We start from the raw sequence: 23,808 nt of genomic DNA on the forward strand, positions 1-23,808 counted from the left end.
GGCTTACCCTCACGGAGATGAAGGACGCTGACCATTTCCACCACCAGCCTCTCCGGCCCAGTCAAGTCAAGTCAAGTCATCTTCATTTACATAGCGCTTTTAACAATGTAGATTGTTCCAAAGCGGCTTTACAGAGATACAAGGATAGTTTAAAGTAACAGAGATTGTTTTGGCTTTATAGCAGTTATTGAATAAAGTTATTTTGATTGATTCACTTTGGTCGCAACGATCATGTGTTATTAACTTAGGGGCCGCTAACACAACAACGTTTTAACATGAAAATCTACACAGACTTTAAACGCGAAACCTGTGAGAACGCTGATGGCGTGCACATGCGTATTACGAGTTCAGTCTATTGGTATGCGCGTTTGAATATATGTGCGCAGGTTTGTAATTTCCTACAAACCAAGCCTTAAAAAACTACTTGTCTGGCCTTAACATTTTGATATAGAATTGTATCACTTTGGGGTAGATACGCGAACTGAATTTTAGTAGGCTAAACTCTATTCAGGCGGCTGGGGATTTCAACACTGCAGCAAACGAGCCTGTCATAAAACATGCACGCCTGCACACAAACGCCGTTTTAACGGCGACCATAATAAAACACAAAAAGAGCATTTTCTCTATTCCCCAGTGTAGGCAGTGTGTCCACTACTGTCACATCCACCGTCTGTCTTCCTCATCTGTGTGTGCACTACACTTCCCATCATCCTCCTTGGCACACCTGCACACCTGCACTCTATCAGCCATCATCATCATCACCTGCACTCCCTCGTTAGCAAGCCCTATATATTCAGCACTCTCCCTTCACTCCTCATCTGGTCTCGTCTATTCATGTCGATTCATGACACCCAGACCCTCTATATTACCTACCTGCATACTCACCGTCGATCCCGATCTTCTTCAGCCTGTCTTCATTCCGTCTTCAGAGAAACTTCATCATCTTCATCTGCAAGAGAGAGATAGACTTGGTTATCATTCAGTTAAGCTTCATCTGATTATCTACTTCCTGTTTACTCACCTTTCACGCTGTGTCCAATCCATTCTGCTATTAAAATATCAAACCTACCATCTTGTCTGCTTTGTGTATGCAAACCTGACAGAAGACCAGAACCAAAGATGCAGAATCCTTTGGATTACAGAGCTAACCTGTTGTCCCTATTCGACGCAGCCCCGTTTATCATCCGGTTGGTTCCTGCCGAGCCAGCATTCCAGTTCGGGTCCAGAACGCCACCATCTCCAGGAATCTTCGCCACGCCATCCATCCTCATCCACAGTCCAGCCGAGCCTGCACTTCACGCCAGTCCAGCCGAGTCTGCACTTAACGCCAGTCCAGCCGAGCCCGCACTTCACGCCAGAGCTGCCGAGACCAAGGCAGTATGCGTCGTGCCCGCCGCCCCTGAGACTGTGAGCGTCATGCCCGCCGCGCCTGTGACTGACAGCGTCGTGCCCGTCAAGTCAGAGACTGTCCGCCCAGTATCTCCTGTTCCTGTCCTCAGCCAGAGTCCGGACGAGAAGGACTTAATTGACCTTTTTTCAGAGCTTCCTTCGCCGCTGGTCCCGTCCAGCTCAAAGCCCTCTTCATCGCTGGTTCCGCCCAGCTCAGAGCCCTCTTCATTGCTGGTTCCGCCCAGCTCAAAGCCCTCTTCATCGCTGGTTCCACCCAGCTCAGAGCCCTCTTCGCCGCTGGTTCCGCCCAGCTCAAAACCCTCTTCATCGCTGGTCCTGTCCAGCTCAGAGCCCTCTTCACCGCTGGTCCTGTCCAGCTCAGAGCCCTCTTCACCGCTGGTCCCGTCCAGCACAAAGCCCTCATCGCTGGTTCCGTCCAGCTCAAATCCCTCTTCGCCGCTGGTCCCGTCCAGCACTGAGCCCTCTTCACCGCTGGTCCCGTCCAGCACTGAGCCCTCTTCACCGCTGGTCCCGTCCAGCACTGAGCCCTCTTCACCGCTGGTCCCGTCCAGCACTGAGCCCTCTTCACCTCTGGTCCCGTCCAGCACAGAGCCCTCTTCACCTCTGGTCCCGTCCAGCACTGAGCCCTCTTCACCTCTGGTCCCGTCCAGCACAGAGCCCTCTTCACCTCTGGTCCCGTCCAGCACAGAGCCCTCTTCACCGTTGGTACCGTCCAGCACTGAGCCCTCTTCACCGCTGGTCCCGTCCAGCACTGAGCCTTCTTCACCGCTGGTCCCGTCCAGCACAGAGCCTTCACCGCTGGTTCCTTCCAGCTCAGAGTCTTCTTCGCCACTGGTCCCGCCCAGCTTAAAACCCTCTTCGTTGCTGGTCCTGCCCAGCACAGAGCCCTCTTCACCGCTGGTCCCGTCCAGTATAGAGCCCTCTTCACCGCTGGTCCCGTCCAGCACTGAGCCCTCTTCACCTCTGGTCCTGTCCAGCACAGAGCCCTCTTCACCTCTGGTCCCGTCCAGCTCAGAGCCCTCTTCGCCGCTGGTCCTGCCCTCTTCGCCGCTGGTCCTGCCCTCTTCGCCGCTGGTCCTGCCCAGCTCAGAGCCCTCTTCGCCGCTGGTCCTGCCCAGCTCAGAGACTTCTTCGCCCCTGGTCCTGTCCAGCCCAGAGCCGCCTTCGCCCCCTGTCTCATCCAGCTTTGAACCAGAGCCTGATAATTTCCCCAAGAAAATGTTTTGGGGGGGGGCTATAAGTCCTCTAGGGGGACCGTGGAGGTCTAACCGACACGGTTCCCAATGCCGTCCTGGCCACCCGAAGGGTCATCTCCGCCATGGCCACCCGAAGGGTCCTCTCCGCCGTGGCCGCCCGAAGGGTCCTCTCTGCCGTGGCCGCCCGAAGGGTCCTCTCCGCCGTGGCCGCCCGAAGGGTTCTCTCCGCCGTGGCCGCCCGAAGGGTCCTCTCCGCCGTGGCCACCCGAGGAGTCTTCACCGCCGTGGCCACCCTAAGGGTCTTCACCGCCGTGGTCGCCCGAAGGATCTTCACCGCCGTGGCCGCCCGAAGGGTCTTCGCCATGGTCACCTCCTCAGCCTGCTTCGCCATGGCCACCTCCTCAGCCTGCACCGCCATGGTCTCCTCCTCGTCATGCACCGCCGTGGCGGCGATACCATCCTGGAGTCTCCTGTCTGTCATCTTCCTGTCCACCCTCCGGTCACAGACTCCAGGATGCCCACCCCCCCCTCCTGTGTTCTACCTTCTGCGGCGCAGGTCGCGCCTAGCGGGAGGGGGGAGTAATGTCACATCCACCGTCTGTCTTCCTCATCTGTGTGTGCACTACACTTCCCATCATCCTCCTTGGCACACCTGCACTCTATCAGCCATCATCATCATCACCTGCACTCCCTCGTTAACAAGCCCTATATATTCAGCACTCTCCCTTCACTCCTCATCTGGTCTCGTCTATTCATGTCGATTCATGACACCCAGACCCAGACACTACATTAGCTACCTGCATACTCACCGTCGATCCCGATCTTCTTCAGCCTGTCTTCATTCCGTCTTAAGAGAAACTTCATCATCTTCATCTGCAAGAGAGAGATAGACTTGGTTATCATTCAGTTAAGCTTCATCTGATTATCTACTTCCTGTTTACTCACCTTTCACGCTGTGTCCAATCCATTCTGCTATTAAAATATCAAACCTACCATCTTGTCTGCTTTGTGTATGCAAACCTGACAACTACACAGTTTGCACCCCTGCACATAAGCACTGTTCACACAGCGTCACAAAATCATACAGATTTTCCCCTGTTAGCCCGCTCCACGGATCACGCCGAGCGCGCTCTGAATGTAAAGCGCGCGCGCCCACTATTCAGTGCATGCCGCTACACATAAGCGCTGTCCCTACAGTGTCACAAGCACAAAACAACTGGGCAACCAGGTCCCTATCACAAAGCGACCCGACCCCAGATATAATTCAACCCCTCGCTATGTGGGCCGAGGCCTGGCAGGCCATCCCCGGTATTTCAGATTGGGTGTTGAACATAATAGAACGAGTTTACTCGCTACAGTTTGTCTGCAGACCCCCGCGTTTTCGCGCCGTGGTTGAGACATCTGTGAAAAGCAGTGTGAGTCATGTGCTTCCCGCCGAAGTTTCGAAACTGTTAATGAAGGGTGCTATAGAAGCTGTTCTCTTGACAATAAGCATGTCAGGCTTTTACAACCGCTGCTTCCTCGTTCGCAAAAAGGATGGTGGTCTCAGACCCATTCTAGATCTCAGGCATCTGAACAAAGCACTTATGACGCGCTCGTTCAGGATGCTGACAACGAAACAAATCCTCGCGCAAATTCGCCCAGTGGATTGGTTTTTCTCAGTGGATCTGAAAGATGCTTATTTTCACATCCAGATAGCACCTCGCCACAGGCCATTCTTGAGATTCGTCTTCGAGGGGCAGGCTTATCAATACAAAGTCCTACCATTCGGTCTATCCCTGGCACCTCAAACATTTACGAGGTTCATGGATGCCGCTCTCGCTCCCCTGAAACTTCATGGTGTGCGAATTCTGAACTACCTCGACGACTGGCTAGTTATAGCCCAGTCAGAGGCTCGGGTAATATCTCACAGGTCCTGGCTCCTCAGCCATCTAGAATGTCTGGGTCTCAGGATCAATACTGTCAAGAGTGCACTGTCTCCCAGCCAGACTATTTCTTTTCTGGGGACAGTCATAGACTCAGTACAGATGAAAGCGTGCCTGACGTCACAGTGAGCGCTCTGTAACCAGCGCTTAGCGGTTTCGTTCAAAGCCGGCTCATACACCCCTCTCAAACGATTTCAGAGGATGTTAGGCCTGATGGCCTCGGCATCATCAGTTCTCAAACTAGGCCTGCTGAACATGCGTCCCCTTCAGTGCTGGCTGAACAACCAGGTCCCAGCGCACGCATGGCGATCGGGCCGGTTGCGCATCAAAGTGAACCACGGCTGCATCAGAGCCCTGGCTCCGTGGAAAATAGCTGACTGGTTTCAGTCAGGCGTGAGTATGGGCTCAATCTCAAAATGGAAAGTGATCTCGACAGACGCATTCAACCTAGGTTGGGGCACCCTACACGATGGCAGACCCACCTCCGGCCTCTGGACAGGCCCAGAGAAACGGCTGCACATAAACTGTCTAGAGATGAAAGCGGTCGAACTGTCGCTAAAGGCTTTCCTCCCATACATAAATGACCAACACGTCCTGGTCCGAACGGACAACATGTCGGTGGTGTCCTACATAAATCGCCAGGGTGGGCTCAGGTCACGCAACCTGCACACCATGGCCAAACGCCTCCTCCTTTGGACTCAGCACAATCTGCGCTCGCTAAGGGCAGCGCATGTGCCAGGTATTCTGAATCAGAGCCCGGATATGCTATCCAGAGACAAAGTTGCCCCAGGGGACTTGTCTCTTCACCCACAAACGGTTCAGTCGCTATGGAGCATCTTCGGCAAGGCAGAGGTCAACCTCTTCGCCTCAGAAGACAATGCTCATTGCCCAATATTTTTCTCCAAGAGCAGGGATGCGCTGGCCCACGACTGGCTCAGCTACCCGCTATATGCTTTCCCACCGGTCACGATGTTACCTCAGGTCATCAAACGGATCAGGGAAAGCAGGTGCACAGTGCTTTTAATAGCCCCTCTTTGGAGGAACCAATTATGGTTCCCCGACTTAATTCAGCTGCTGGATATAGCCCCATGGCTGATACCGCTGAGGAGAGACCTCCTCACGCAGGCGAAGGGGATGATCTGGCATCCCCGTCCAGACCTGTTACCCGGGAAACTCTCTGAAGAGGTGCTGAACACCATTTCTGAGGCAAGAGCGCCTTCAACTAGGCGGCTTTATGCCCAGAAATGGGCGGTGTTCTCCAGCTGGTGCACAGCACGGAGCTGGGACCCATATTCATGTGAAGTGGCAGTAGTGCTATCTTTTCTCCAAGAGCTTTTGGACGCGGGCCGCTCCCCGTTCACGCTCAAGGTTTATGTGGCGGCCATAACAGTGTTCCATGCTCATGTGGCCGGACAGTCACTGGGGAGAACCGACCTAGTCGTGCGCTTCCTCAGAGGAGCCAGGAGGCTGAACCCTCCTCGAACCCCATCGGTTCCTATATGGGACCTTTCCACAGTCTTAGAGGCCATGAAAGGTACTCCGTTTGAGCCGTTGCAGTCCGCGAGCCTGAAACACATCTCTCTTAAGACTGCTCTCCTCCTTGCACTGGCTTCAGTCAAGCGAGTTGGAGATCTGCACACGCTCTCAGTGAGCGCTTTCTGCCTTGACTTTGGGCCTAACGACTCCAGAGTTGTCCTTAAACCAAGGCATGGGTATGTACCTAAAATGCTCTCCACTCCATTCAGAGCACAGGTCATTTCGCTATCTGCTCTTTCTTCGTCTGAGGACGAAGGAGACGCGAATCTACTCTGTCCTGTCAGGGCTCTTAGAGTTTACTTTGAGCGTTCTGCTGCATCCAGGCAATCAGAACAGCTCTTTGTTTGCTTTGGTGGTCGCACCAGGGGGAGCGCAATCACGAAGCAGAGATTGCCGTGATGGATAGTAGATGCTATCTCGCTGGCATATGAGTCAAAAGGTCTCTGCTGCCCCATGGGTGTCTGAGCTCATTCCACTAGAGGCATGGCCTCATGCTGGGCTTGGTCCAGTGGAATACCACTTGAAGATATCTGTGCGGCGGCTGGCTGGGCCACTCCGTCCACGTTTATCAAGTTCTATAACTTGGGGGTTCCCGCTTTGCAAGCTTTCCATATAGAAAAATGTTTAAGCACTATATAACACTTATAAGGCCCGACGCTGTCTGGTCTAGTTATACATATCCCCTTATAAGGCCCACTGACGTTGGTCTCTTTTTGGGGTCATAACTTACTCTTTCTTCCCGGGCCATAGTATGTGTGGGTTATAAGCACGCACGGCGTTTTAAATGGGGTTCCCATAGCGTAAGCTAGCCTTACGCAATACGAGAGTACTCTCGAAAGGGAACGTCAAGTCAAGTCAAGTTTATTTATATAGCGCTTTTCACAACATAGGTTGTATCAAAGCAGCTTCACAGTATTAAATTAAAACAATACATCAATGTTTGTTTCTAGTGGAACATCCACGTTTGGTAATGCTGATCAATAGTATCGTTGATTGATTAATTAAATTAAATAGCCCCAAATATCCCCAACTGAGCAAGCCAAAGGCAACAGTGGCAAGGAACTAAAAAACTCCATCAGGTGACCTAATGGAGAAAAAAAAACAACCTTGGGAGAACCCAGGCTCAGTCGGGGGCCAGTCCTCCTCTGGCGTTTATGAACTAGAGGTCAGATTTAACTGTAAGATTAAAAGTATTATATGAATGCCTGGCTGAAGAGATGCGTCTTTAATCTAGTTTTAAACTGGGAGAGCGAGTCTGAGCAACGAACAGTATCAGGAAGACTATTCCAGAGTTTTGGAGCTAAATGTGAAAATGCTCTCCCTCCTTTGGTGGATCTGGATATCCTAGGTATGACCAAAAGCCTCAAATTTAGTGACCTTAAAGAGCGTGATGGATAATAGGGCGATAGAAGATCGGTTAAATAGACTGGAGCTAAGCCGTTTAGGGCTTTATAAGTCAGTAGCAATACCTTGTAATTAATACGGAACTTCATAGGTAACCAATGTAGTGATGATAAAATTGGTGTTATATGATCATATTTTCTTGATCTATTTAGAACTCTGGCGGCGGCATTTTGGACTAACTGTATCTTGTTTATTGAGGTTGCAGGACAACCGGCTAATAAAGCATTACAGTAATCTAGTCTTGAGGTCATGAATGCATGAACTAACTTTTCTGCGTCAGAAACTGATAGCATGTTACGTAGCTTAGCAATGTTTCTAAGGTGGAAAAAGGCTGTTCTTGTAACATATGAAATATGATTTTCAAAAGACAGGTTGCAGTCTAATATAACACCCAGGTCTTTTACTGTAGAGGATGAAGTAACAGGACATCCTACTATGTTAAAGTTGTATTGTGAGAGGTTTTGTGGGTGGTTTTTTGAACCGATGATTAGTACCTCTGTCTTGTCTGGATTTAATAAAAGAAAATTGCGTGTCATCCAATCTTTTATATCTTTAACACACTCTGTCAATTTGGATAATTTAGCGTTTTCATCTGGCCGTGATGAAATATAGATTTGAGTGTCATCAGCATAACAATGGAAACTAATTCCATGTTTCCTTATAATATTTCCAAGTGGCAGCATATATATTGAAAATAATAGAGGGCCTAACATAGATCCCTGCGGCACTCCATAGTTTACTGGAGTTATGATCGATTTTTCTCCATTTAAATAAACAAAATGGTAGCGGTCAGATAAATACGATCTAAACCAGCTTAATGCTTGTCCTTGAACACCAGTATAATTTTGTAGTCGATCTAAGAGTATTGTATGATCTATAGTATCGAACGCAGCACTAAGATCAAGTAAAACTAATATTGAGATACAGCCTTGGTCAGAAGCTAAAAGTAAATAATTTGTGATTTTAACAAGCACAGTTTCAGTGCTATGGTGCGGCCTGAAACCAGACTGAAACTTTTCATAGATGTCATTTTCTTGCAAGAAAGAGCCCAGTTGAGCGGACACAACTTTTTCTAGTATTTTAGACATAAAAGGTAGATTTGAAATGGGTCTATAATTTGCTAGATTATGTGGATCTAATTGTGGTTTCTTAATGAGAGGTTTTATAACTGCCAGTTTAAATGTTCTTGGAACATGACCTAAAGATAAAGATGAGTTAATAATATTGAGGAGAGGCTCTTCCACTACAGGTAACACTTCTTTCAATAGTTTAGTTGGTATAGGATCTAGTAAACATGTTGTTGTTTTAGATGAAGTGATAAGTTTATTTAACTCTTTTTGTTCTATAGTTGTAAAGCACTGTAATTGTTCTTGCGGGGTGATAATTGAGGCTGAATTATAAGGCGCGATTGAGGATTGAACGTTTACAATTGTGGTTCTGATGTTTTCTATTTTCTCAGTGAAGAACTTCATGAAATCATTACTACTAAACTGTAACGGAATATTTTGTTCAGGAGACATCTGTTTATTTGTTAGTCTAGCCAAGGTGTTAAATAAGAACCTAGGATTGTTTTGGTTGTTTTCTATTAGTTTGCGGAGATGCTCAGCCCTGGCCTCTTTTAGGGCCTTTTTATAACGTGACATACTGTCTTTCCATGCGATTCTAAAGACCTCTAAGTTAGTTTTTTTCCATTTACGCTCTAAATTACGGGTTTCTCTCTTTAGAACATGCGTAGTATTGTTGTACCATGGTGCTTTACTTTTCTCTCTGACCTTTTTTAATCTAATGGGTGCAACAATATCCAATGTTCCAGAGAGAATGGTGCTCATAATGCTAGTTAATTCCTCAAGTTCATCTGTTTGTTTGGGTTCACTGAGCAGCTGAGACAGATCAGATAAGCAATTTGAAAAATTATCTATGGTGGATGGAAGGATTGTTCTGCCTAATCGATAACGCGGCGCAGCATGATATATTACAGGAGTACGTAATATGCAAGTTACCATGTAATGGTCAGTGACATCGTCACTTTGTGGAATGATATCTATATCGGTTGGATCGGTTCCATGTGATATAATTAAATCGAGTGTATGATTAAAACGATGAGTTTGTCCGGTAACGTTTTGCTTGACCCCAAAGGAGTTTAATAAAACTGTAAACGCAGCCCCTAGCGCATCATTTGAATTATCTACATGGATATTAAAGTCTCCAACAATTAATGCTTTATCGAAATTAACTAATAGGTCTGTGAGAAAATCTGCAAACTCTTTTAGGAAATCAGCGTAAGGCCCAGGCGGTCTTTATACGGTAGCCAAGGCTAGAGATAATAGGGATGTTTTTCGAACATCTAAGAGCGTAACATTTAGTACAAGTACTTCAATGAAATAAACTTATAGCCCGTTTTCTGAGTAACATTGAGAATATCTCTATAGATTGTTGCAACACCGCCGCCACGACCAATCAGACGGGGCTCATGCTTATAGGAGTATCCTGATGGAGTAGACTCATTTAGACCGAAATAATCATTTGGTTTAAGCCAGGTTTCAGTAAGGCAAAGTACATCGAAGCTATTATCTGTGACTATTTCATTTACAATAACTGCCTTAGGTGTGAGTGATCTAATGTTTAGAAGACCTAGCTTTACAAATTGTTTTTGATTACTAATAGCAACATTTTCTGGTTTAATAACAATTAGATTTTTTCTAGATCCTGCAGTAGATTTATTATTTGATCTCACTAAACGAGGAATAGACACAGTTTCTATGCAATGTTCAACACTAGTATTTATATCAGTTAAATTGGTGCAGCAGAGACTATGATTTGGACTTTTGGTTACTAGTCAAAAGGTATTTAACATTTTGGAGATGTTATCTGACAGAAGATCCGATCCGAATCTACTTGGGTGTAAGCCATCAGCACGGTAAAGCCTAGGACGCTCCCAAAACAGATTCCAATTATTTACAAAGAGCAGTTTCTGCTCATTGCACCATGACATTAACCATTCATTTAGCGCGAATAATCTACTAAACTTTTCATGACCTAGTCGGTACGTGGGAAGCGGTCCTGACACAATGATCGTTATCATGAACCGTATCGATCAGATTCCTGAAGTCTTTCTTCAGAACCTCCGTCTGGCGCAGCCTGATGTCGTTCACTCCCGCGTGCAGGACCACAGTTCCGACGCGCTCGTTCAGAATCTCGGGAACGTGAGCAGCGATTTCAGAAACACGAGCACCAGGAAAGCAGTGACTATGCACCTTACTTTTATTTAACGTAGCGTGTACGTGTCGAACGATGGAATCGCCGATGATCACAGCATCGCGTTCTGTTTCGCGAAGAGGGGAGAAGCGGTTTTGTGTGGATATCTCGAAAACCGTGAGGGTCGGAGAGAGTTTTCTTGGTCTAGACCTGACTCGCGTCTTCCGCTGCGGAACCATCCAGGCTTCGTGGTGGCGTGTTGGAGCCGGAGTGAACGAGACCATGGCTGATCGCGACCTCGACGCTCGGGACCGATGTTGAGAAACGCACGGAGTAGACGAGGTCGGAGTCAGCGGGTTAGTAACGTTAATCTCCGATTTGTGTGCATCGGCGCGTGATGTTTCAAGAGCCAAACGCCGGTCTATCAGCTCGGCTTTTCTCACTAAAAGGTTGTGGATCTGTTTCTCAACAGCTTCCAGCTCAGACTGCACCGCGTGCAGATCAAATGTGTCCTCACCTGCACCAAAAGGTAGACTACTTACATCTGATATATTCGCCATTTTAACAGATGGACAGTACGTTAAGTTAGCAACGACGCTACCAGTGATGCTATCAATATTAATACTAATTTATGGCTGAAGTCTTGGATATAATCCGTCTTTTTAGTGGTACGGGTGTAGAGTAGACGCACGATAGGCGAAAAAATGTTTGTTTGTAAATGAGTGTGGAGAAGACGCGTTCAGCCGTGATCCGCGGACGTAACCTATAGGAGTATCCAGCGTTGGATCACTAATAGGATTGAGACGCATCTGCTCAACAGTCCACGTTGTAACTATGAGGTGAGGAAAAGTAGAAAACGTTCGTTGTAAGTGAGTTTAAAGAGAAATCAAGAATTATAAATCAATCGATGGAGCTCCAAAGACAACAACGCGTTCAGACGCGACGCATGCGCATTCGAAACAGGAAGTCAGGAGAAGTGTCTCGGTTACTAAATGTAACCTCGGTTCCCTGAGAGAAGGGAACGAGTATTGCGTAACCCGCCGTGCAAGTGTGCTTAGACCGGGTCGATCGCTTCAGTCAATTTAACCTAAATTCCTATGGCGGAAATGGGCTTCTTATAGACTTAAGCCATGCCCATCTTGGCGGGCTCTGACGTGACAGGGCCGCAGCACAGCCAATCAGTGTGATAGAATGCTCTGCTGTGGTCTGCTGTGCAGCTGCACTGCATTTTACATATATAAAATTATAAGGATAATTTTGGCTTCAGTATTCTCGAGAAAAGGAGTTTTCCCATAGCGTAAGCTAGCCTTACGCAATACTCGTTCCCTTCTCTCAGGGAACCGAGGTTACGCTTAGTAACCGAGACGGTCTCTTTGGAACTAGCAAAGACGTCTTTGGCTGTTTCAGTGAAGTTATTAGTGTATTCGAGTATTATTGAGTAGAGTATTATGAGAGAAAGAGAGACTGTCTCCAGTGAATCTAGATTAAAGGCCTTTTCACACCAAGGACTCTAACTATAAAGATAACTATCATGATAACTACATTAGTGCCCACACCAGCAAATTATATTGTTCTGTTTATTCTAAGTGTGCGCTGCAGTTATGTCGTCTCCTGCTTTAAATGTTTGAGTTTTTTTAAAGCAGGATGAATTCTGTTTTTACCATTCATCAGATTTAAAAAAAAAAAAAAAAACGTTCTGAAAGTGAAACTATATCGTTTCTCTGTGCCGTTATCATTATAGTTGTGGTGTGGACTCTGCTAATCCTTTATATTTAGAAAATTTTTTAGAACTATATCTTTATTGTTATCATTACAGTTATCGTCCTTGGTGTGAAAGGGCCCAAGTCTTGTACTGTATGCTTTCCTAAACAGTTTGGTCAGGTGTTCAGCAGATGACGAATAAAAAAATGTTCACTTGCAGTTATTTACTGATAATAACCTGAGCCTTTTTGTACTAGTTAAGCCTGGTGTTTGGATGTTTTAACTACCTGAACTTGTTTAAAGTTTTACAGAAAGAGTGATTTATTCAACAAATTGGTTTAGGCTATTGAGAATTTGGTTCAGAGAATGTTGTTTAGTGTTTTAGCAATCCAGAAAAACTGTAATCAAGTTCAGGTAGTTAAAACACTGTTTGCAAATCTCATGCACTCTTTTTGCAAAACTCTAAACACATTCTCACTCACTTAAGCACATTTCACACTGTGATGCACTTATGTTTCAAACCGCTAAACACAGGCAAGAGATAAACACAACTACAACACAGTTGTCATCAGGGCCGGCTCTGTAAATCTGGGGGCCCTAAGCAGGATAATTTTGGGGCCCTGCCTTGCAGTGAATAATGGAGTATTGCCACCGCAAACCAGCAACTGTATACAATTTACAGCAACCCTTACACATTTCATCTGTACCTCTTTTAACATGATTGTCCACAATTATTTTACTGCTTATTAAAGTACACTCACTGAAACAGTAAAAGTAAAGATTACAGATTTGCCAAATTTCTACATCTACTTTATTACTGTATGAATGCTTTGTAAATTTTAAAACAGCACTAACTGTTTTTGTCCACTAGGCAGCTTAAAACCTTTAGTATTAAAAAATCTTCAATAAAGTTGTGGCATATACTACAGGTGTTGCTGGAGTCTCGATCTTTGAACTTCTTTTCCCTTTTCCACACTTTAAAAAGAGGGAGAAGTTGGACCAGTAATTGCTTTGCTTCCTTCTAAATTGATTTAAACATATTCTTCTATATTGATGTATCAAAGAGATTAAAAATTCTGCAAAAGATTCTAGTTTGAGTTGGTATTTATTTTTTATATATTCCAACTACAAAAACACTACTTCAGCGAACAATCATTAGCCAAATGTGTAAATAAAATGTTTAGTTATAAAATATATATAAATCTAATAAAAACTCTAGGTTTTAGTCATTGTTGCACATTATATGTAGCTCATACAAAAATAATTCTACAGTTAAAACTGCTTAAAATGTGGATTTCGTTAGAGTAGTAGCTCTACTATAATTGGCTTATGTCCACTTTAATGCACCCTCTGGTTGCCGAGAAATAGCGCCGCAAATTGTGCAGAAAATGCAATAGGCCGCTCTTTGTGCATTGTGTAATGTGCCAAGTTCAAAAATTCATACAAAAAGAATTCTACAGTAAAAAGTGCTTAAAATTTGGATTTCGTTAGAGTAGTAGCTCTACTATAATGGGATAATGTCCAATTTAACGCACCCTCCGAAGCTGCTGTGAAATAGGACCGCGAATTGCGCAGAAAATGCAATAGGCAGCTCTTTGTGCATTGTGTAATGTGCCAAGTTCAAAAATGCATGCAAAAATAATTCTACAGTAAAAACTTCTTAAAATGTGGATTTCGTTAGAGTAGTAGCCTAGCTCTACTATAATGGGATTTTTTCCCTCCTTTTTTCTGCACCAAATTTCATTATTGCGGTCAAATTTCCAAGTCCAGACTCCAGGGAAGACAACAATTTTACACGGTTGGTTGACCGTTAAACCGCGGCGACACCGGCGAGTAGCATCTGTAGTTAGGGGGCCCCCTAGTGGCGGCGGGGCCCTAAGCAGCCGCTTAGTTCGCTCATAGGGAGAGCTGGCTCTGGTTGTTATCATTAACACACAATGACTCAAAATTGTTTACACTTTTTTCTAATGATGTGTCCAAACCAACTGTGCATAATACAAGTCAGATCAGAGTTCCAAAATTGACTCAAAATGTTGCACTGAATGTTGATACCAACAATGGTTGAAAACAATATAAGAGGGAGAGGAGGAAGAGTATGAGTAAGAGGAGGAGGTCGAGGAGGAAGAGGATGAGGATGAGAAAGAGCAAGGTGTGAAGAATGTTGTCAAGGCTGGATCTGGCTTTAGGGGTTTTCCCTTTGCCTGCAGAGATGACATTGTCTGTGATGTGGACAAAGTCCTCAGGCCGGACAAAACATGAAGACAGAATAAAAAAATCTCTCACTGACCTTTATTTTGCAGTTGCACAACTCTTTTGAGTGTACTGTAACATGCCTTTCATTTAGAGTTCTTTACTGTAACCTTTTTTGCTTTTGCAGTTGGGTCACTGTATTTTCACAGTATGCAAGTGCTGAATATACAGACATTCAATAGTATACAATATTCAGTACAATATTATACTTTCAGTGCATACTGTATACAATTTATTCACCTCACTATTGTAAGTTGTCATTACTATAACATTACTAAATGTTACGTAATTGACAAATTTGTTTACTTTGTTACAATATACAGTTACAATATACAATCTGTAACTGCATGCTTTGGATTCCGTGTTCTCCATTATTTGATGTAGTGTCTAATGAATGATCTGTAGTGTTTATAATGTTGATTCGCTGTATGTATGATCTGAAAGCATTGTTTGATTTTGGTCACAGGTTTTTAGGCAATTGTTTGATTTAACCAGAAGTGTCAGAGGTTCTCTGAATGTGGTTTGAAAATTTAATTTGATTTTGCTACAGAAAAACTAAGTAGTAAAACTGATGACACACTAATAAGAATCTCAGGATAATATAAACAGGGCCACGGTTTATTATGTGCTTTGGACAATGAATCCTAGTGGTGGGAGACAAAGAGGAGGAGGAGTAGGAAAGGAAAAGAAAAATGAAGGGGACAGGGTCAAAGGACATTTGTTTCTGATGAAATACAAAGCACTATAGTTGACCATGTTCTTTTGCATGGTATGACCATGAGGAAAGTTGGTCTACAGGGTCATCTACAGGGTTTTTACACATACAGTATAACACAGTAGCAGTACTTTAGATGGGAGAACTTTCACTATTCTATGTACAGAAAATTCTGAAGCACATTTTGTACACCCTCAAACTCGTAATTGTCAAACTGATTTGTAGCCAAGTACATCTTACATTTCATATTTTTGCAGAACTGAGAGACGACTGCCTAGGGGAAGGAGAGAAAGTCTTGTGTCAGAAAACTAAGAAACTGCTCTAGTATGGCAAATATGTTCATTATCAGTACTGCAATGCAATTTGGCCAAGGATCCTGTTTTTTTTTTTTTTTTTTCTTTTTTTTTTTTTTGTTGGTAATTGACAGCATAGGCTGTTTTGTATTGAAATTCCAAGGTCATGTTCATGTCTTTGGTATTTCAACTGTTCTTTTCTAGTGCTTTTCATCTACAGAAATATCTCTTTACAGTCTTTAGTTGATTGTTGCATTTCACTGTATCTGCACCCTTCTATTTATGTTTTATACTGTAATAGATATTGAGCTGTAGAATTACACCTGATTGCCAAAGGGAGTTTTTATTTGTATTTATTATTTTATTATTTTTTTATTGATCTCACCAGTGTCTAATGTTGTAGAGTGTGTGTTTTCGAAGGCTTGTGTGTCATGTCTAAAGTCAAAGTTTGGTTTTTCAGCAAGATTGAATGAGATTTTGAGTGAGAATAAGTATTGAGTGGAGAGCTTAATTTTTACCTGAAAATAAAAAGTACTAAACATTGCCTGTGATGTGGACAAAGTGCTCAGGCTGGACCCAACATAGAGACCCTATGCTGATAAGTATTTTAACATTTTTATTTTGAAATTGAAAAGTACAGCAATTGAGTCAACTAATTGTTTCTTGACAGAATATGTGGAAACTTGATTTAGTATTTATGTTTTATTAGCAAACATGAGTTGCGTATTCAGTATTTGAAAAAAATCAGACTTGAATAAAATGATGTAATTTGGCTAATTTTGCTGTAAATATATATATAAATTGCAATATATATTGCAAACAACCAGTCTGTGTGTAATAAAACCGACAGCCGAGACACATCCGAGAGATGGGCTTGAGACCCCCACCCTCGTATTTCTATTTATGTTTTCAATTTGTACAAGTGGTCTGTTTTAATAGACCATATCAAATCAACAAGACTGTTTTGTTAGTTATGAGTGTCTCCTGAAAGGAAAACACAAACAATGTTACTTGGTCTCATTCCTTTATGCCATGTTGCATTATTGTGTTTCTCAGATACAAAGATTAAACCTGAATGAAAATGAAGAAAATCAATCAATAATCAAGTAAAGTACTTTAGCATATTAAAAGTAGGATTTCTTTGTAAAAAAAAAAAAAATTGCATTTGAGTATTTGAAAACACCAAAGGACTAGCCTGGATGCCAGCCGAACTTAGCCCCGCCCACAACATTTTTAGGTCGGGAAATTCGGTCTGGACTTGATCCGTTGTGGAGCAATTATGCTCGAACCAGAGCTGTTTGGACCAATCAAATTGTCAGGACGGGCTTTATACGATGATGGACAGATGATCAACAGTAACGTAATCATCCACGTCACCAAAGAGTGCTTGGGTTGCATTCATTTACAACAAATACCCCTTTTCTACCAATGCAGTGCTGGTGCTGGTGCTGGTTCGGACGGAGCCAGAGCCTAGTTTCAAATTGGTTCTTTGTTTTTCGACACCCAAAGCACCAACTCTGAACCAGTAAAAGTGGTTCTTAAGCAGCACCAAAAGATGACTGCAGCTGGAGAATTGAGATTTCACGAGTTCACACTTACAAATAAGTCAGATAGAATAAATGCATATTTGGCGTGCTGTCTGAGGAAAGGGCTCCGGGCTCGGTATTCGGCCCGAACCCAAAATACTTCCCCCATATTCCTGGCTGTGGAAGAACAAGCCAAGAGTGAGTGGAGGGATGCTGAAAACTGTCAAGGAATGTTAGGTGAGTTGACAGAGTGAATAAATGCTTCCTCTCATGCTGATAGGGTAGACATGGTAATTGTTTGATGACAAGTTGGTTGGATTGATTATTTGAACATGCTCCTCCCGAACTTTGTTTATGAAACATCATGTGTAGATTCCGCCATCGCGTCGATATCGACAGCGCATTAATTTTAAAAGAGAAACAGAGAACCACTATCGCGGCATTTGTCGATCGGAAAGATGAATGAAGAACATATGTCACTTACTCCGTTGCTCTGATTGGTTGTAGGTCTATCCAATTGAGGCATTTTCTTTCCTGGTTCGGTTGAAACATGCTTCATAATCACAACCTAATGGAGCAGTATCAGACTCATATTCTGACTAGAATCTGAGTATGACGACGTCAGGCTACAAAAGGACACATATAGGCGCTAAAAATGGCACACTGCCTCCCTTCGGTTACATTTGAATAACTCTTGCTCAGAATGTGATAGAGAATCTTTTTTTTTTTTTTTTTTTTTTTTTTTCTGGTGGATACTGCCACATAGTGTATTCAAACAGCAGGTCCCCAGAGCAAAATAGTACCTGAATCACAGACTTTCAAAGACAGGATTCTGGGGAAAAAATAAATAAAAATAGCCTATTTTTTTTTTTTTTTTTTTTTTTTTGGCGTACTATTTTAAACACATACAATGCTATTTATTATATTTTGCAATCTGATTTAGTAAATTTGAAGGATTTTCTGTACAATGACACCAGTTTTTTTTTTATATGTATGTGTGTAGGGTGAATATTTAAACTTGGGTATGTTAAATTCAGGCGGAATTCCAAAATATGCCTTAGAGTGGAAGAGGTTAATGTTGTGAGAAAATGGGTGAAGGTTTCAAGAAATCTGTCTTAGCAATTGTGAAAAACTATAACATGGACACATCAGCATCATGAAAATTAGGCTACAGAAAAGCTTTGAAGATCAAGATCCATTTCTGAACTCAATAGGATGTCCCAACAATGTGTTGAATGTATTTTGACAGATGATTTCGAATCCCGTAACAAGGATGACTTTATAAGTGTTTTGTTTTGTTGTTGTTGTTGTTGTTGTTAAACATACTTCTACCATTACAGGTAATGACATCACTTATGGTTTATCTTTACAATGATACCAACATCATGTAATGAGAAACATCTGGTGTAAAGTCACAACTTAACACGGTCACCAGTTAAACTGTAACACCGGTATGGACTGCTGTTATAGTACAAGTCTGATGTGTAAAGGCAAGGCTCAAAATTGCGACCACTTTGGTCGCATATACTCCCGAAATTTAATCTGTGCAACCTAAAAATATATTTGGGAGCATTTGTGCAAGTGTTAATAATGGTTGTGGTGCGACCTGTTTTCATTTCTCTACAAAACGTTTGCAAATTACTGCACAGTGTGTACCTTTTGTGCGCTAATACGCGGTGGCCGGACCATCATTCTATCCAACGTTACATAACCAATCAAACTTCATCCTTACGTTCTTAACTTTAAAGCAGATTTTAGATTGGTTAATATTAGCTGTCAATCACTCCCACTTCCTTTCACTGAGCTCCGTTGTCACGTGACAGGGAGCTGCTGACTACTGCGCAAAATTTAAAAGGCTGAATAAGAGAGAAGATGAAACGAGGTTTTTCCTGCATTGAAATTTTTTTGGCGGCCACCAAAGCACCACACACAGCCTTATTAGACCACCACAGCCTTATTTGATCAGTAAGTGATAGATGACTGACTGCTGCGCTTGTGGCGGGGTGTTGTTACTGAAAGAACGAGCAGAGAGAGAGAGTGACACCGATTTCAAAATGTCTTGGTCTCCCTCCCTCGCGCATATTTGGTGTTGGTGATGTGGTTAATGTGGATCCACCAGCTGAAAAGAAATCATACAGCTTTCGGAGAGAGTGGCTAAAAGATTTCGAGTGGCTCCGCTATGCTGATGGTTCAATGCATTGCGTTCACTGTAAAGCCTGTGGGACAGAGTTTTGCAGGTAACACAGCGTTCGCAACTGAATCAATACATTTTAAGCGCAAGAGCTTGGTTAAACACGGAGAGAGTGCCAAGCACAAAAAATGTGTGGCAAACAAATCAGGTTCATCAGGTTCGATTATTGAGGCTTTTAATCGCCAGGATGCTGCCGGTCGTTCCGCTCTACTGGCAGAGCTAAACGTCAAATTTGGTGGGTGCTCCTAAATTTTTGCTGGTGCTACCAAGTAAAAAAGTTAATTTCGAGCTCTGAAAGGGCAAAAAAAAAAAAAAAAACTGGAGACAGGATCGGTGACACAGTCTTTCATATTACTGAAATGATCTAGGTAGATGATCTGGGAATCTGTTGGGGTTTTCAATTCAGTGGGGTGTGATAGTGCTAAAAACACTTAAAGGTCAAAAAGGTCAAAAAGATTATAACATCATTCAGATGGTGTGCAACCAATGGTCGGAGTTATTTGACAAGCAATCTCTCAAACATCTTCATGATGTGCGAAGTTAGGGCAACTGGTTTCTGGGACACCTCAGCTTTGGCATTGGAACCAAAAGTTTTCATAGCTGGAGCACTTTACATGGTATAAAAAAGTAAACAGATCATGCAGTACTCCAGAGAGCTAGATAGCACATCATCCACACAACATAGCCCACTATTTCCCAACCCTGTTCCTGGAAGTACACTGACAGTACATATTCTTTTAATCCTAATCAGACACACCTGATTCAACTCATAAGCTCATTAGTAGGGACTCCAAGACCTGGAATTAATGGATCAGATAAGGGAGAAATCTAAAATGTGTATTATTGGTGTTCCTTCGGGGACAGTGTTGAAAAATACTGTTCTAGCATGTGTGGAACTTACTCAGCTCTCTTTTCTTCTAGCTGGCAATTACAGACATGCTGAATAGTGGAATGGGAGTGGATGTTGCATGTTTGATGTTTCCAGGTATCGAGTCACAGGAAGAAGAAGAGGTAGTGCATGGAATACTGATCAGATATCAAAGGGACAAATCTGCTGAAGGAAAAAATATACATATATACTGTATATCAGCTGAGCTCATTAGCACCCTCTCCAAGTCTACCGGTACTTAAAGTCAGGCCAGTGATGGTTATTTTTACTCTCCACACTTCCTTAACATTATTTGCAGAAGCTTTTCCCTGTAGTGTGCACTCACCTCAGTCCTGTAGGTACACCTGATGGATCTTTTAATCTCGTTCATCTTAGTATAGTTAAGATGGTCATCAAGGCCAAAGGGAATCTGATGTTTCAAAACAGCAGGTCTTGCAGAATAAGAATGAATGTTTTGGGGACAGGACACTTAAATACATTTTCCAAATTTCTAATCAAATTCCTCTAAAGTTCTACACTTTAGAAAAAAACTACCACCTTTAGCCACTTTACATAAACCACATAGACAAAAAGTATAGCACCACATTAGTCAACCCATAAATGTTTTCTAACAAACTGCTCTGTCGATTCTGTCTCTGCAGATACACCAAGCTAAAAACTGCCACCAACATCTACATCTTCAATTTGGCCCTGGCAGATGCACTGGCCACTAGTACACTTCCATTCCAGAGCGCAAAGTATCTAATGAACACCTGGCCCTTTGGTGAGCTTCTATGTAAAGTGGTCATAGCCATTGACTACTATAACATGTTTACCAGTATCTTCACCCTCACTATGATGAGTGTGGACCGTTACATTGCCGTGTGCCACCCTGTGAGAGCACTGGAGTTCCGTACCCCGGTCAAGGCCAAAATCATCAACGTGTGCATCTGGATTCTCTCCTCCGCTGTAGGAGTGCCAATCATGATCATGGCAGTTACCAAAGTGACAAACCAAGGTGAGCATGTATTTATATAAAAAAATAATTGCTGGATGATGTCTTGATATAACCAAGAAAATCAAAGATCTGATTAAAAGTTTCAAGATCTGATTAAAACTGTTTACATTTATTCCATAACAGGTGCAACTGTCTGCATGCTGAAGTTCCCTGATCCAGACTGGTACTGGGACACAGTGACAAAGATTTGTGTGTTTATCTTCGCATTTGTGGTACCAGTGCTAGTCATCACAATCTGCTATGGTCTGATGATCCTACGTTTGAAAAGTGTCCGAATTCTCTCAGGCTCAAAGGAGAAGGACAGAAACATGCGTCGAATCACTCGAATGGTTTTGGTAGTGGTGGCTGCCTTCATTATCTGCTGGACACCAATCCACATCTTCATCATTGTCAAAACACTTGTAGACATCAACCAAAAGAACCCCTATGTGATTGCCAGCTGGCACCTGTGTATCGCACTTGGCTATACTAACAGCAGCCTCAATCCTGTCCTCTATGCTTTCTTGGATGAGAATTTCAAGAGATGCTTCAGAGACTTCTGCCCACCCTTCCGAACCAGAGCTGCCCAGAATAGTCTTAACCGAGCAAGAAATGCTACAAGGGAGCCAGTGTCAGTTTGCGCACCTTCGGAAGCAGGAAAAAAGCCAGTATGACTAGGCCTGGAGAGGATCCCACGGGGGTCCCAGTCCAGAAGAGTTCAGCAGGACCTTCAATCAGAGGTCACACAAATCTCCACTACTGAATTCTAGGAGAAGAATTTCCTTCACCCTGGGAAGAATACGTAACCAGAGAGACTGAGTTGAGCAGCTCTTCTCCTGCACCATTTATTACTTTGTATTGTGGATTGGCTCCAGTATTATTTGGAATAAATAACTAGCATACACAATGCAGAGCCTCTTCTGAGCCCAATGTTATGTCCAAAACAGGGTAAATTACATCAGTATAATCAGACTTTCAGGGTCTGGTGGACCTTCAGGGTCTGAATTCACACTGGTACTGAGAACATGACCCAAAAGTGAATGAACGACCAAGCGTTGAAATGGAGTCTGTAAAAAATAATTTTTTGGAGTCTGAATAAACTCTCTGTGACTGAAAATAAATTGCTGACACATCAAGAAATGAAACCTGAAACCTACAAAAGCAAACAGTGGAGATGAGGTCCAATTGGAGGACACTGGCTGAAAAGGAAAAGTATTTTCAGCAGTTGATTATATATTTCATTTTCTCTACCTTTCAGAGATATTGGACTGTAGACCCTTGGGGAAAAAATAAATAAAACAAACATTGAACATAGATGTAAAACTCTCCTCAAATGTCTGTTAGCCCCAGTGAAACTCTGGAGAAATGACGGGAAAATATGTCTTGCCCCAGAATAGACAGCTGTCAGATTGGAGCAGAATGGAGAAAGGTTGAGTAATATGACATGCAGACCAGAAAGTATATGGTCTTAACCTGTTCATAACGATATGGACAAATACATTATGGACATAATATTGAACTATTATTAGCCATTATTGCTGAAGACCACCTTGTGATACTCTGTATCAACTCTCCAACTTACTCCATTTGTCCATGAACACATCTTCAGACAAACTTATTTTCAAAACTTGTCATTCATTTTTTATTTACAGTGTAGGGGTGTATATAGCAAATTTATTCAGTTTCCTGGACATTTCCAATAAAGTTTACTTAAACGAAGAGTAAACCAAACTAAAGAGAAACTAAAAATTACCATTTAGACTGTTGAAAGAAATCATCCATTAAATGTCACGCCAAAAACTCCATTAGATTGGCTTGGCTTCACTTTTAAATATTTATTGTGTCCACAAAGCAAGATCAAAATTTACAAGTATTGTTTTTCACTGGAGTTCCTGATATACATTAAGTATATTACTGACTTTTTTGAGTATTAGTGGAACATGATATAGCCCTTGGACCCCACAATCATTTTTGAATGTCTTCATTTTGATGTGTAATGAATGCAATGAGCAATTTGATCAGTGTTATGTCTTATATTCCTTTAGAAGCTGAAAGTGCTTTTTATAATCACTGTGCTTGTACAGTCAAGTCAAAAGTGTAGTAAAAGAGAATGTGCATAGATAAGTACATTCTGTTATTTTGGATATTTTATTGTTGTTAGCAGGTCATTTTAGTTCATTTCCATTTAAAATTTCAAGAAATGGTTCTGCCATTTTAATTGAACATACCTCATAAATGCTTGGTGATTTTGAATCGCAATACATCCTAGTAATTTAGTTGACTAAATTGATTGAGTTTGATTTTTACCAAAAATAACATAGGCCTACTAGATGACTCACAACTCAAGACTAAGTGTTTTTGAAGCCTTGCCTCTGGATATTTTCTAGTTGTACTAGCTCACTGAGTCTTGATTTTTGTTTTACTCTTATTATACTGATAATAGTACTGAGCTGTAATTTTGTTGATGATAAGTGATGTTAGTGAAATTGTTGCATTTTTTAGTGTTTGTGTTGCATTTTTAAGAATAATGATTTTTATTATTAGTATTATTATTTATTTATTTTTTATTTTTTTAAGAAGATTGTAAATGTCTGCAGGATA

At 42.7% G+C, this 23,808-nt stretch overlaps 1 protein-coding gene across 1 annotated transcript in view; it reads left to right on the forward strand.

Moving 5' to 3' along the window:
* Nucleotides 1-22,275, forward strand: part of oprd1a (opioid receptor, delta 1a) — a 57,172-nt gene extending 34,897 nt beyond the window's left edge. The window contains exons 2-3 of the mRNA XM_079878067.1: nucleotides 20,873-21,228; nucleotides 21,352-22,275. Of these exons, the coding sequence (XP_079734193.1) occupies nucleotides 20,873-21,228; nucleotides 21,352-21,881 (886 nt within the window). The 3' untranslated portion in view covers nucleotides 21,882-22,275. The remainder of the gene's footprint in view (nucleotides 1-20,872; nucleotides 21,229-21,351) is intronic.
* Nucleotides 22,276-23,808: the final 1,533 nt, after the last annotated feature.

This window comes from Squalius cephalus, assembly GCF_949319135.1.
Source record: "Squalius cephalus genome assembly, chromosome: 8".
Lineage (NCBI taxonomy): Eukaryota > Metazoa > Chordata > Actinopteri > Cypriniformes > Leuciscidae > Squalius > Squalius cephalus.